This window comes from Squalius cephalus (genome assembly GCF_949319135.1).
Source record: "Squalius cephalus genome assembly, chromosome: 13".
Lineage (NCBI taxonomy): Eukaryota > Metazoa > Chordata > Actinopteri > Cypriniformes > Leuciscidae > Squalius > Squalius cephalus.
This window is the reverse complement of record NC_137134.1, coordinates 34,153,905-34,167,417: the sequence shown is the minus strand read 5'-3', so window position 1 is coordinate 34,167,417 and position 13,513 is coordinate 34,153,905. Positions and strand designations below refer to the sequence as shown.

At 38.1% G+C, this 13,513-nt stretch overlaps 1 protein-coding gene across 1 annotated transcript; it reads left to right on the top strand.

Moving 5' to 3' along the window:
- Positions 1 to 1,363: 1,363 nt before the first annotated feature.
- Positions 1,364 to 8,278, top strand: LOC307169993 (uncharacterized protein). Its single transcript, XM_079890919.1, has 7 exons — positions 1,364 to 1,474; positions 1,793 to 2,110; positions 5,854 to 6,159; positions 6,360 to 6,659; positions 6,865 to 7,179; positions 7,421 to 7,564; positions 7,664 to 8,278. The coding sequence occupies exons 1-6, from the start codon at positions 1,417 to 1,419 to the stop codon at positions 7,537 to 7,539; spliced, it is 1,416 nt and encodes a 471-aa protein (XP_079747045.1). The 5' UTR covers positions 1,364 to 1,416; the 3' UTR covers positions 7,540 to 7,564; positions 7,664 to 8,278.
- Positions 8,279 to 13,513: the final 5,235 nt, after the last annotated feature.

The following is a 13,513-nucleotide window of genomic DNA, read 5'->3' as shown; positions in this document are numbered from 1 at the left end:
TGCAGAGATCTGGTCTGGTTCTGGTGTTTGCTGAGGATCTGTGCCGATGACGGTCTAGTCGACGAGGTCTTCACAGGCGGTCTGTCTCTAGGGCTCGTCTAGTTGTCACGATCTCTGCTGACATTCAGGGCTGTTGTGTTCATCTCTATGTGCAGATCCTCCATCTGATCTGGATACGGACCAGATTCGGATGACTACAGTAACCTGGGATAAGAAAGAGACAGACATACTAATATTAGTGTAGATGCTGTTCCTCTTACGATGTTACAAGTACATTGGATGTTATGGAAAGTGTTCCTGTTCCGGTTGAGCTGATTTATGCAGCCTAACAATCCTTTAACGGATGTGAATTATAGGAATGTGATAATGTGTTATGTGTATGCCAGGTTAAAGAGATGTGTTTTTACTCTAGATTTAAACTGACAGAGTGTGTCTGTCTCCCAAACAAAGCTAGGAAGACTATTCCAGTGTTTGGCGCTAAATAGGAAAAGGATCTACCGCCTCCAGTGTATTTTGATATTCCAGTTATTATCAGCTGGCCAGAACTGTGAGACTGCAGTGGATGTGAAGGACTATAAAGTGACAAAAAAGCTCAAGTACTGAGGAGCGAAACCATTCAGGGATTTGTTAGTTATCAGCAGGAATTTAAAATGTATGCAATGTTTGATAGAGAGCCAATGCAGTGTTGACAGAACCGGCTAATATGGTCACACTTACTGGTTCTAGAAAGAAATGTGGCTTCAAAAAGAAAAATTTACATCAAAGATAACTTCTACCAGTTGGTGTCAAATCTACAATTCTCAGTTTCTCCAGATGAAAATCACATTATAAATGTGATTTACTGGCTTTTGTGTCTAAATGAACCCTGCAGTGGGTTTTCTCTTTTATTTTATCTGTACAAACATCTGTGTGTGTGGTTTGATCTGTCGGTGGATAAACAGCTTCTGCTGGATGTTTGTCGTCTCTGTGTGTGTCAGTAGTTTGTGGCTGAAGCGTTTCTTCATTTCCTCTCCTGCTAATAAGAAGCTCACAATCTTCCACTCCACACAAAACATCTTTACACTGAAATAAAGTGAATCCATCAACAGTCAAATAAGAGTCACAGGTCAGAGGTCAAATATGATTGACAGCTCACAGCACTAAATAACACACCAGTAGATACAGATATCTAATCCAATATTTCACTCTTCTGCTATTAGTTTTCATTCAGGGCCAGAATTCATTTGTAAATGTAAGATCAGCAAAAGCTTGTTGATTTCCGTGATGTTAAAGGAGACGGATGTGTGAGCGGAAACTGACTGAGGTTGGGGGAGGATTCACACACAACCAGATAAATATCTCAGTTCAGTTATCTTTCAGATCAATCTGAGTGTTTCAGACATTAAGAGTTACTATCGTGGGCTTTTCAGTGAACCGATGAAGAAAATGTTTCTCAAAGTAGTTTTGCTCTGTTTGTGTTTGTGGCGTCTGGATGGTGAGTTTTAAATGTGTTTTTCTGGATTCAGTTGTTTCTGTTCTAATGTGATAAATTACTGGTTAAATTAGTCAGAAAAGAATCAGAATATAATGTGTGATTTTCCTGAGAGAAAACACTCATATTTGTGATTAAAGTCACTTGATTATATAAAACTGTTTAACTATTTCTCTTTTCATTCATCATCTTTTGTCTTTGAACTGCTGCAGAATATTAATCACTTCACATTTACACGATTAAAAGTTTTTTAGTGAAGCTTCATCAAACCAACATCAAGTGATTTTAAAGCTTTAATCTGTGAATAACTCTGTTCTTCAGGAGTGTTTGGTGATGATGAAGTGAAGTCAGTGTCTGTGCGAGAGGGAACTTTTGTCACTCTAAACTCTGATCTTACTGAAATGAAGGATGATGATGTGATTCAGTGGAGGTTTGGAGATGAAAACACTGTAATAGCTGAAATCAATGTAACGGTCGACAGAATCACTGTATATGATGATGTTCTTGATGGGAGATTCAGAGACAGACTGAAGCTGGACAAACAAACTGGATCTCTGACCATCATAGACACCAGAGCTGAACATGAAGGAGTTTATGAACTACAGATCAACAGTGAGATCAAGAGATTCAGGCTCTACTGTGAGTAAACCTTTTGAGTGATACGGTCCCACATTATGGGATTTGGGGCCTGTCCCAATACCTCCCCTTACCCTAGATTTCTGCCCTAACCCTTGTTTTTGCGCATTCTCGTGTAGGGGTAGGGTGTCCCAATACTCTAAAGAGCAAGGGGGAGTTCTATTCTCCCCTTAAAATCAACCCTCAAAACATAGTGCGGTCCGATGCAGGCTTAAAACGAAGTGGAAGATGAAATTACCCAGGATACCTTGCGGATTCAGCAAGCCGGTAATTTATTTTAAACAAGATGGCGGACACCGCTGGAAAGGAACAATTGAATTGTAATTATATTTTCGCAAATAAGCATGTTAAAATTTCTAAATATGTTGGAATATGTTAGTTTGATGCACATCCAATGGACTGTAAAGTTTTGAACACTAATGTTAGAAAATATTTCACGAAGCTATCTATACGATGTTCATGATATCTGCCGAGTGCTTCAAGAGAGTCTGCCCATCAAATATACATCTTATCTGGGTAGTTAATCTAATTTTATTTTAGATTTTGGCTTCCAAGGATTATAAAAAGAAGATGTGAGGTAAAACTATTCAAAACTAGCCGCGTTCGTCTAGTGCTTCTCCCTAACGTTAAACCCAAACAGCACTGAGCACAATCAGTGATTGTTGTAAAATGTAGTGTCTGCTGATTCTAAATTGCGGGAGGTGTTTGATTGTAAAAAGAGCTATTATAAGCACAATTATCCGCGCAAGAGACGTACGTTGACCCTGTTCCCATGGCGGCGCGCGTTCGGAAACGGACTGCAACTAACTTAGACAAGCAAACTATACTTTGGGTTTCATATGCGCGTCTAAACCATCAAATACAGACAAAAATATGGCTAATTGACCGGTTTGGAGATTCACTTTAACACGGTTTATGTCTTAAATGGGAGTTAGTTGTGGAATAGTTGGGAGAAAATGTGTATTATTAGATCTGCATTCGGTCTTAAAGTGGCAGCGTCTAATAAACCTGCTAATGATTACACCTTTAATGTGAATAAAACAACTAAAGGCAAAGAGAAAATTACTCCCAGCTCTTGAATTAATAACTTTAGCTTTAATGAGCATTAATCTATCTATAATAAACTATGCTGTGTTATTTTACATTTGATTACTTTATTAGATTTCTAGCATATTATTATGGATACTTATATCCTGATCATAACTGGGATAGTTATGTGCATTTATATAATTTGCATATAGTGGTGTCCCATTTCATAGGGAAAGATCTTCAACTCCACTTCCCCTCGTTGAGGGGACTTTACTTTCGAGGGCACTCAAAACCAAGTGGAAGTTTTAAGGGGGGAGAAATGGGACAGGGCCTTGGAATGGTCAGTGATGTCACATAACTGTCAGATTCAAACTCTTCAGACAATTTGAACTGCGGCGCAAACAAACATGGCGGCGCCATCTCACATTTTAAATCAAGATCATGACGGTTCGCCATGGAAACAATAATGGGGAAACGTTTTAAAATTAATGTCGCCTTGATAAACTCACCCAGTCAGAATCACAAGTGAAAGGGTTAAATAGCGCCTATTGTCACGTTTCTGTGTTTTGGTTTAGTTATGTTATCTACTTTTCCCCTGTCTTTTGTGCTTTTGGTTTAGTCCTATTACTTAGTTTCTCCTATGTTCTAATTAGTCATGTCTTTCACCTGTGTCCTGTCAATCACCTTGTTAATTATCCTGTTAGCTCCAGTGTATTTAAGCCCTGTGTTTTCCCTCAGTGTTGGTCGGTTCTAGTCTTTGTATGGTTGTGTTTTGCTGAGTTCCTGGTATTCTCCTGAGTTCCTGTATTTTCCTGTAACCTGAGTTTGTGAATAAACCAGCTGCATTGAAATTCTGTTCCCTCGTCTTCAGCAACCTGCACAAACCTGACACCTATTGGTTTCACCTGTTTTTAATGACAAAATGAAATTAAACTTTATTTTCGTTGCTTTATGATATTGTTAATTTAATTCCCTCTAAACTCTGATCTTAGTAATAGTAGTTTATAGTAATCATCAGGATTTTTAAATGTATGCAATGTTTGATAGAGAGCAAACGCAGTGTTGACAGAGCCGGGCTAATATGATCACACTTCCTGGTTCTAGTAAGAGCTCGAGCTGCTGGAGTTTGCTTGGTAACGCTTTAGATTACACCCCGCAAAGAACTGCGTATGTAAAACTAATTTACAGTGTAACTTTCTGTAATTATAGTGTACCTACAACATGTAAAGTTTTAGGTATAAAGGGGTAAAAACCAGAAGAATTAACTAATTATTTATACTGTCGGTATTTTAGAACTAAGCGTTACTTATTCTACTATTATAATACAACAATCTTACATTTGAGAGCAATTTAGCGAGAACATACACTGCAAACCGTTTTGTAATAACAGTATACCAATACATATAGGCTTTTAAAAAATATTAGGTCCATATCTGTGCATTTATACAAGACTTTTAACAAAAGTGCACTGAGAACTAAAACTATTGCAACTTTTGCTTAAATACTGGAGAAATATACTCTTGTTCATGTAGTTACAGGGTAAGTGTGACTTCTGCGGGCTGGACATTTAAGTGGTGCTTGTGTCATGATTCCTGTCTGTGTTCCCGTCTTTTTCCATGTTTGGTAGTTCCCAGTCATGTTTAATGTTTTTCTTGCTTATTAGTCTCCCCAGGTGTTTCTAATTAGCCACGCCCCCTTGTTATCTAGTTTAGCTTGTTTGCCTGTGTCTTCAAGCCCTGTGTCTAGTTTCAGTCTTTGTGAGTTCTTGATGTTGTATGTTGGTTGTCTAGCCTGGCAAGTCAGACCTACACCTACATCAAGATGTTAGGTCTGGCAACTCACCATAGACACGGCTCAATCCGAGGGGCGGGATAAACGGCTGTCTTTCAAACTCCCTCTGCACGCAATAGGACAGCACTTCAACCAACCAGAGCGTTTTCCCAACAGCGGAGCTAACGTTAGTTGATAGATTCAACTTTTGAATCTGGCCGGCAAAACTACGAACACATCTTCCTTTTTTAAGAATGACTTAAGTGCTTAAGAACTTAGACTTAAGAATGACTCTGTCGTCATTATGTTAAGCCCGCCCCGCCTACTCTATACACGATGTGATTGGCCTGACCCAATTTAGGTTTTTCCAGCACAAAAGTCAACGGAGAGTTGCTAGACTACCCTGGCTGCAAAATAAATTTTGCTGCCGCTAGGGTGCGTCTAGATTTCTAGGCTATGGTTGTCCTGTTCTCTAGTCTGAATTTGTCAAGTTTTGAGTTTGTTTATTAAATACTTCTGCTGCACGTGGATCCTGTTTCCTCCTATGTTTCAACCGCATCGTTACAGCTTGTTACTATTTTGTTCCATTAAGTAAATACTAACACTTTCTTTTTTTCTTTTTTTTTCTTCTATCAGATCAACTTTGAATTCAGCTTTAAACTCAGTTATTATGGATTGATTAAATAAAATAATGTAAATATGAAGCTCAGATACTCAACAGCATTAGTTTTAGTGTGACATTAAACATTAAAGTAAAAGTGTCTTTATTTAGTTATTGTTCCATATATAAATCTATTTCTCTTTTTATTCTTCGTCTTTTGTCTTTTAACTGCTGCAGAATATTATTCACTTCACATTTACATGATTAAAAGTATTTTAGTGAAGCTTCATCAAACCAACATCAAGTGATTTTAAAGCTTTAATCTGTGAATAACTCTGTTCTTCAGGTGTGATTGGTAAGTCAGTGATGGAGGGAGATTCAGTCACTCTAAACTCTGATCTTACTGAAATAGAGGATGATGATGTGATTCAGTGGAGGTTTGGATATGAAAACACTTTAATAGCTGAAATCAATAAACGGGCCGACAGAATCACTGTATATGATGATGTTCTTGATGGGAGATTCAGAGACAGACTGAAGCTGGACAATCAAACGGGATCTCTGACCATCACAAACACCACAACTGAACATGCTGGATATAATTATCTAGAGATCAACAGTGAGATCAAGAGATTTAGGCTCACTGTCTTTGGTGAGTTAAATATTAGTTTCACTTGTTTTATATTTTATTCAGCACAAAGATACAATTAATAATGCAACATTAATTTTGCTTTTGGTTTTTAATGATGATATTAATTTCAATTTAAAATTTCTAACTATTTACTTTTATAAATCATTAACTGTGTGTGTGTGTGTGTGTGTGTGTGTGTGTGTGTGTGTTTGGTGATTCAGGACTGGTGTCAGTGATGGAGGGAGATTCAGTCTCTCTAAACTCTGATCTTACTGAAATGAAGGATGATGATGTGATTCTGTGGAGGTTTGGATATGAAGACACTTTAATAGCTGAAATCAATGTAACGGCCGACAGAATCACTGTATATGATGATGTTCTTGATGGGAGATTCAGAGACAGACTGAAGCTGGACAAACAAACTGGATCTCTGACCATCACAAACATCACAACTGAACATACTGGATTTTATTATCTACAGATCAACAGTGAGATCAAGAGATTCATTCTCTTTGTCATTGGTGAGTTAAAAAAAGTTTACACCTGTTTTTTAATGACATTTTTTTTAAAATTAATTCATACACAATTTTGTTTTTGTTATTTTATATTGTTTATTTTAATGTAACTTTAATTTAAACTTCAAATTTAGTAAACAATTATAGAGCTATTAAACAAGTATTAATCTTTGCAAACCCTGTTTCTGTTTGTTCTCTGTGTGTTTGACAGATGAAGTGAAGTCAGTGTCAGTGAAGGAGGGAGATTCAGTCTCTCTAAACTTTAATCATACTGAAATGAAGGATTATTATCGGGTTCAGTGGAGGTTTGGAGATGAAAACACTGTAATAGCTGAAAAAAAAACAATCAACAGAATCACTGTATATGATGATGTTCTTGATGGGAGATTCAGAGACAGACTGAAGCTGGACAATCAAACTGGATCTCTGACCATCACAAACACCACAACTGAACATGATGGAGATTATAAACTACTGATGTTTTCCAGATTCTTCTCATCAAAAGCATTCAGAGTTTCTGTCTATGGTGAGTAGAGATCATTTTTCTTCTCCTTCAAATATTCTCATCTACTATTTACATGTTGAATTGTTTAATCATTTTACAGTTTGAGATGACAGACTGTATAAAAACTCACTTGGAACCGAATATAAGATTGTTGATTAGATTTGATCATATTTCTGTGTATTCAGAAATATTAGTTGATGCCAGCGCTGATATTAGTGTTTATTGACTGATCTGATCTCAGTTTGATGTGTTTATTCCTCAGACTCTGTCCACTGGTGTGGTCCTACTGAAGCTGTGATCCGATTGGTCCTCTCTGCTCTGGTGGGCGTGGCTACTGTCATTATTGTGGTTTATGAGATCAGATCCAGAAGAGCTGAATGAGATCAAGCACATATTCACACATCAGGTACATGATTGATGATGTCATTTCTCACAAACTGATTTTGCATGTATAATTATCTGTGAGATTTATTAATGTATGGCTTTTTATGTTCATCTTTTTCAGGAAGTATTGAAATCTAAAGCAGAACGCTGAACTTTAAAGGTTCTTCAAGTGTGTTTTTGTTTGTCTAGTGTTTTTTTCATAATAAATACTGATGATTATTTGAGTTTGTGCTCTCTTTCAGTGTCAGATTTTAACAATGTCACTTTATTGTTTATATTTCACTTTATTGTTCATATTCTGAATGTCTTGCGTCTCGCGTGTCCATCTATATTGCACCAAATGCGATACTGCACTCCCTTGTGATTGGATGAACGGTTCTCGAAATAATCAAAATGCAAACAGACAGACAGACACGTAGAGATTCCTGCCTTTATTAGAGAGAAGAATATGTTCAGCCCCCTCTCTCCGAAGCTTCGAATATTTGATGTTCATTACTACCGAAGCTTCGAAGCTAAAAAAAAATAGTATTCGGACCAGCCCTATGGGCGGCACAATTGTTTTTCGCCTAGAGCGGCAGAAGTGCACTTGCCGGCCCTGAGTGTCACTTTATTGTTTATATTTCTCTCAGCTACAAAAAAAGTGAATGAAGAGACACATATCTCACTTTACTACTACTGTATATTTGCTGTATCTATTTTCTTGCCTTTATCAATAAAGTTTCTCATTCTGAAGTTCAAGAGTCTCTCCATGTTTTATTACAATTATTTTGTTGAGCGCCTCCTGGAGGAATACAGACTTTATATAGTTTAAAGATTTCAGAAGTGTGGAACATATAAAGCTTTACATTATTAAAATATTATTTAACTATATACTGTTTTTCTATCCACAATAGTAAACAAACAACTTCCCCCAGCTTCTCCTTTATCCTGAGAAAATACTGATTTTGGACACATTATAATATGCTTTGAGATCACAGTGAAATACATAAACACAACATATCGATGCTCCATTTCCTCCAACGATAAAGTCTTTAACTTCACTGTAGTTTGCCAACATACAAGCTAGCTATAGTTGCAATGTTATTTAGCTAACTTCGAAACTTCGAAGCTTTCATCTGAGGACGTTTTGCCCGATGCCATTTCGTCATATGACTGAGATCTGAGGATGTCCTAAAATGTACACCGTACTGTTCCCTCAAATAGTGCCATATTTAAGGGTATACGGGTGATTTCGTACACAGCCATGATCAAGACGATCTGCTGAAGTTCAAACTGACCGTCAGAATGGGGAAGAATGGTGATTTAAGTGACTTTAAACGTGTCATGATTGTTGGTGCCAGACGGACTGGTCTGAGTATTTCAGAAACTGGATCTCATTACAGAGACTGAGTAAATAACTCCTGATAACATGTGAGTTCAGGGTGAGCCACTAGATGGAGGTGTTGCTCCTCAGACGAGACCACAGAGACAAATCACACTAGAGATACACTGTAAACCCGAACAGTACTACGTCACAGTTACTCTAACCATCGTTATCAGAAGAATCCATTCAACATTGGCGGACACTCGCAAGCGACCGGAGCAAACTCAATGGAACAACTTGTAAGTAAATCAAACATCTGTGAACATTTCTTATATGCTTTTTGATTGTTTGAATATCATGATGAAGACATGTTTCAATCATTGGCAAATGCTGTTAAGCAGAACAGTAAAGCTGTGCTTCCCCAGTGCTTTTGATTGCACATTTTGAATGCTATTTTAGAGTCACTGCTTATAGTGTAATTTTAACGTCAAAGCAGGGCAATAATGTTAACGTCTTGAGACTCCCCTGCTTCACAGAATAATATTGATATGCTAAAGCCACCTGCACATTCACAATTTGAGTATGCGGTCTAACCCTAAACCTACCTCAGAACTAAACCTACCCATATCCTGTGCGTGTCATATTGACGCTAAAGGGTGCCATGTGCGTTCGATGTAGACGAAATGTCACAAGGGTCAGTATGTGACGTCCAAGGATGAGAATGCGTTGAGTATTCTGAACTTATCAGGTTTTAGTACTTTAGGAAGGGGTTTTCCATAAGCGTTAGCAAACACAATGCCGAAGTGAACCCTAATTGAAAGAGAAATTAAATTTAACTCACCGTAGAAAGTGAGAATGAAAATCATCTTCATATAGTTGATATCAAGTTCATAAACTCCAGAGTCTGTGGTTGTGGTGTTTGTGATGGTCAGAGATTCAGTTTTTTTGTCCAGCTTCAGTCTGTCTCTGAATCTCCCATCAAGAACATCATCATATACAGTGATTCTGTCGGCCCGTTTATTGATTTCTGCTATTACAGGTCCATATTATTCAAAACTCCACTGAATCCGATCATCATCCTTCATTTCAGTAAGATCATTGTATAGAGTGGCAAAATCTCCCTTATTTACTGATATTTCCTTCACTACTGTCTCACAAAACACACAACAAACAGAAACAGTTTTTTTTGTCATTTTTACTAAAATAAATAGTTTGAAGTTTAAATTGGAAATGAATATCATCAAACAACAGAAGCAAAATGGAGTTTGGATTAATAATTGTTTTTCTGTGCTGATTAAAACATAAAACAGGTGAAATAAATATTTAACTCACCAGAGACTGTGAGATCGAAACTCTTTCTTGCACTGTTGGTCAGTATTTTATAATATCCAGCATGTTTCATTGAGGTGTTTGTGATGGTCAGAGATCCAGTTTGATCGTCCAGCTTCAGTCTGTCTCTGAATCTCCCATCAAGAACATCATCATATACAGTGATTCTGTCGGCCCGTTTATTGATTTCAGCTATTAAAGTGATGCTATATCCAAACTTCCACTGGATCAGATCATCATCCATCATTTCAGTGTCAGAGTTTAGAGTGATTGAATCTCCCTCCTTCACTGACACTAGCCAAACACCATTAACTCCAAACACTCCTGAAGAACAGAGTTTTTCACAGATTAAAGCTTTAAAATCACTTGATGTTGTTTTAATGAAGCTTCACAAAAATACATTTAATCATTTAACTGTTAAATTAATAATATTTTGCAACAGCACAAACCAGTAGCGGCTCCTGGCTGTAAATTTAGGTAGAGCAGATTTTGGGTCTTAGTTTATGATAAACACTTTGTAAGGTTTATATCTTAAAGGTGATCTAAGTAACTTTTTTACCTTAACTGAACAGCTTCAGAGTCATTGGAATGGTTATATTACTTATTTCGGGTTGAATGGTGGTCGTTTCGCACCCCCCTGGTGCCCGTGAGCGGAAAATCCGCACTTGCAACTTTGGGGCGGCGGGCCGCCGGCCGCCGTGTCAGGAAGTCTCGCGTGATATCAGGTCTCGCGATGTAAACAATTGCTTTACGGCCAAAAGAAATCTGCTCAAATACTGTCATTATTGCGCTCCCTCACGCTGTCCGAACCCGAAGGAAGAAGACGTTTTAAAGAATATCCCATCTGCTTTGATGTCGTTGATCTGCTAGCCTCTGGTGTCCGAGAATCACCAAAGAGTTTTTACAACAGTGTTGTCAAATATCTATTCCGAAGCTGTGGGGGGAGCTCTAGAGAGAAACCTGCGAGCAAAAAGCGAGAATACAGCGAAGAAATCCTGAAACTACTGAGCCCTGCTTTAATTGCTGATCACATCAGAAACACTTTTGGCAGAGTTCTAATGTCCTCCTTGTGTTATTCAGCCTGAGGGTGGCGTTCTAATGATGATTGACAGACTTTACACACGACAAACGCATATAAATGCCATTATGTAGTATTGCGTCCGAATGTTGTTTTAGAAAATTGCAAGATGTGTAGCCTAATTCCAGTGAGGAAAACAAAGTCATGTTTATTCTCAGAACAAACATAAAACAAACACAAAAAAAACTGCTATAAATAAAGGCTATTTACATAAGCTTGTTTAAATTAGTGTTCATGCTTTCTTTAATTTCATACGATACTCCATATAGGAAGAACAGACACGCCAACTAGTTACTGACCTGATACAGACTAATATACACACAGCTGAAGTGGACTGATATCGTCGTGTTCTAGAGCAAGGTTTACGTAAGGTAAATAAGCGGGTCAGTCTGAAATCTGCACTAATGGCTCTCAATTAAAGCGTTTCATTTTCCACCACAGATTTACATTGGAAGAACGTGTGGCGCTGTTAAGCTGTTGAGACCGGCTGCCCTGCTTAGTATCATGAATACATGCCTGTCGAATCTATGTGCTTCATTTTAATATATACTGCTCACTTAATGACTTTAAATAGTCTAGAAGAACCGATAATATATTTTGTTGCAGAATGCTGAACATATTTATTAAGCGTAGCGTCAGTTATGGCTGGATACGTTAGTCAAGCTCGCATCAGCTGATCCACGTCTACCTATAGGAATACGACGCCTATCACTGTATTCATATATAAGCTCCTTCAGTATTATCAACAGCTATCGCGTTTCTCAGGAGCGAATTACCCTCCTCCTTCCCCAGCTCCACCTCTCGTCAGTCAGGATTTGGCTTTCTGATTGCCCTTTGAATCAGAATAAATTCTCGAATTATGTACTTAAAATCTTGAATTAATGATATCTGCAATACCTTCATGTTGGTTCTGTTCTGTTTACCCTAAGTGGGGTTATTGCTGCTCTTATCCATGCTATCGGCTGCATGGATGCGCAGGGAGTTCTCGCCCAGAACAGAACCATACCGTCAATCCTAACTATATGCTAATGCTCTATCATATTTGACAATAGTGGTCCCTCCTGACAGAAATATTTTATTAAATTAGATCATGGGCGTCGGAACCATTGTATATGGGTGGGACCGGACCCACCCACTTTTTAAGATCAATGATATTATACCCACTCACTTTTACCGTCTCTAACTCAGCGCATTTGTCTGTTCGCTTTTCAGAGCGTCGTCAGTCAAATCCATTCCACTTGAGGAATTAAATTAAATATTTTTTTTAATTAAAATTAATAAATTAAATAGGCCATAGTTTGAGGGAACAGCCATTTGTAGTGGTGTCTGACACCATAGTGGACGTTGAGTGCACTCATTCAATCCCACAATGCACCGCAATAACGAGTGTACGGCTGCGTCCGAAAGCTGATAAATGCTGCCGGACTCAATCTAAGGTTGGAAGACATCAAGGCACGTCCGAATGCAATGTTAGCTCACTTGTCTCCTGGGTCACCGTGATTTTGCCAAGTAAGACATTTTCCTGGATCAACATATTTTGTTGATCCTGGAATAACATTCCTGTCCCAAAATGTAGTCCTTACCCTATCCCTACCCCTAAACCTAACCCTACCCATAACTTTTCCCTAAAATCAGAGGGAAATGATAGGTGAACAACACTGATGTTGAAGCACCTCTCCCTGGGTCTAAGCCTAAACTTGACATAAACTGTAAACTTGTCCCTCAAATCTGATTGGTTGATTAGAAAGTTGTTCCAGGATCATGTGGTACTTGGTGAAATCACGTTCACTTGTCTCCATCTGAATGATTTTTGAAGGCAGCATAGATGTATCCTTCTCTGCCTTTAATATCCCACAATCCTGTGCTTTCCATTCTGTGACAGTTGAGCTAGAAAAATAAAGATGGCGTCTGATAGTTGCAGCTGGTCGTCAGGTTGTGTGTAAATGTACATTTTTGATCAACGATATCCTTTTATGATGTCATTTCTTGAGAAATTACTGTTGTAGTCATTAAATATTCTCTCAATTTTCACTAAAGCTCGCTCTGTTCTGTTGTAGATCATTAAACTGTTACGCTGCCTCAGAAGAGCGCCCCCCAGTGGACTGAACACAGCGCCATCTAGTGGCTTTCTTGAGTAACAGACACAATCACTGGATCTCATCAAAGAGTAGAAGCCCAAGTAGTCTAGATGGGATGTACCCAAAAAGTGAAAGTGAGGAGCATTTATGGGTACAAGTCGGGAACTGGCCTACTTTACATAT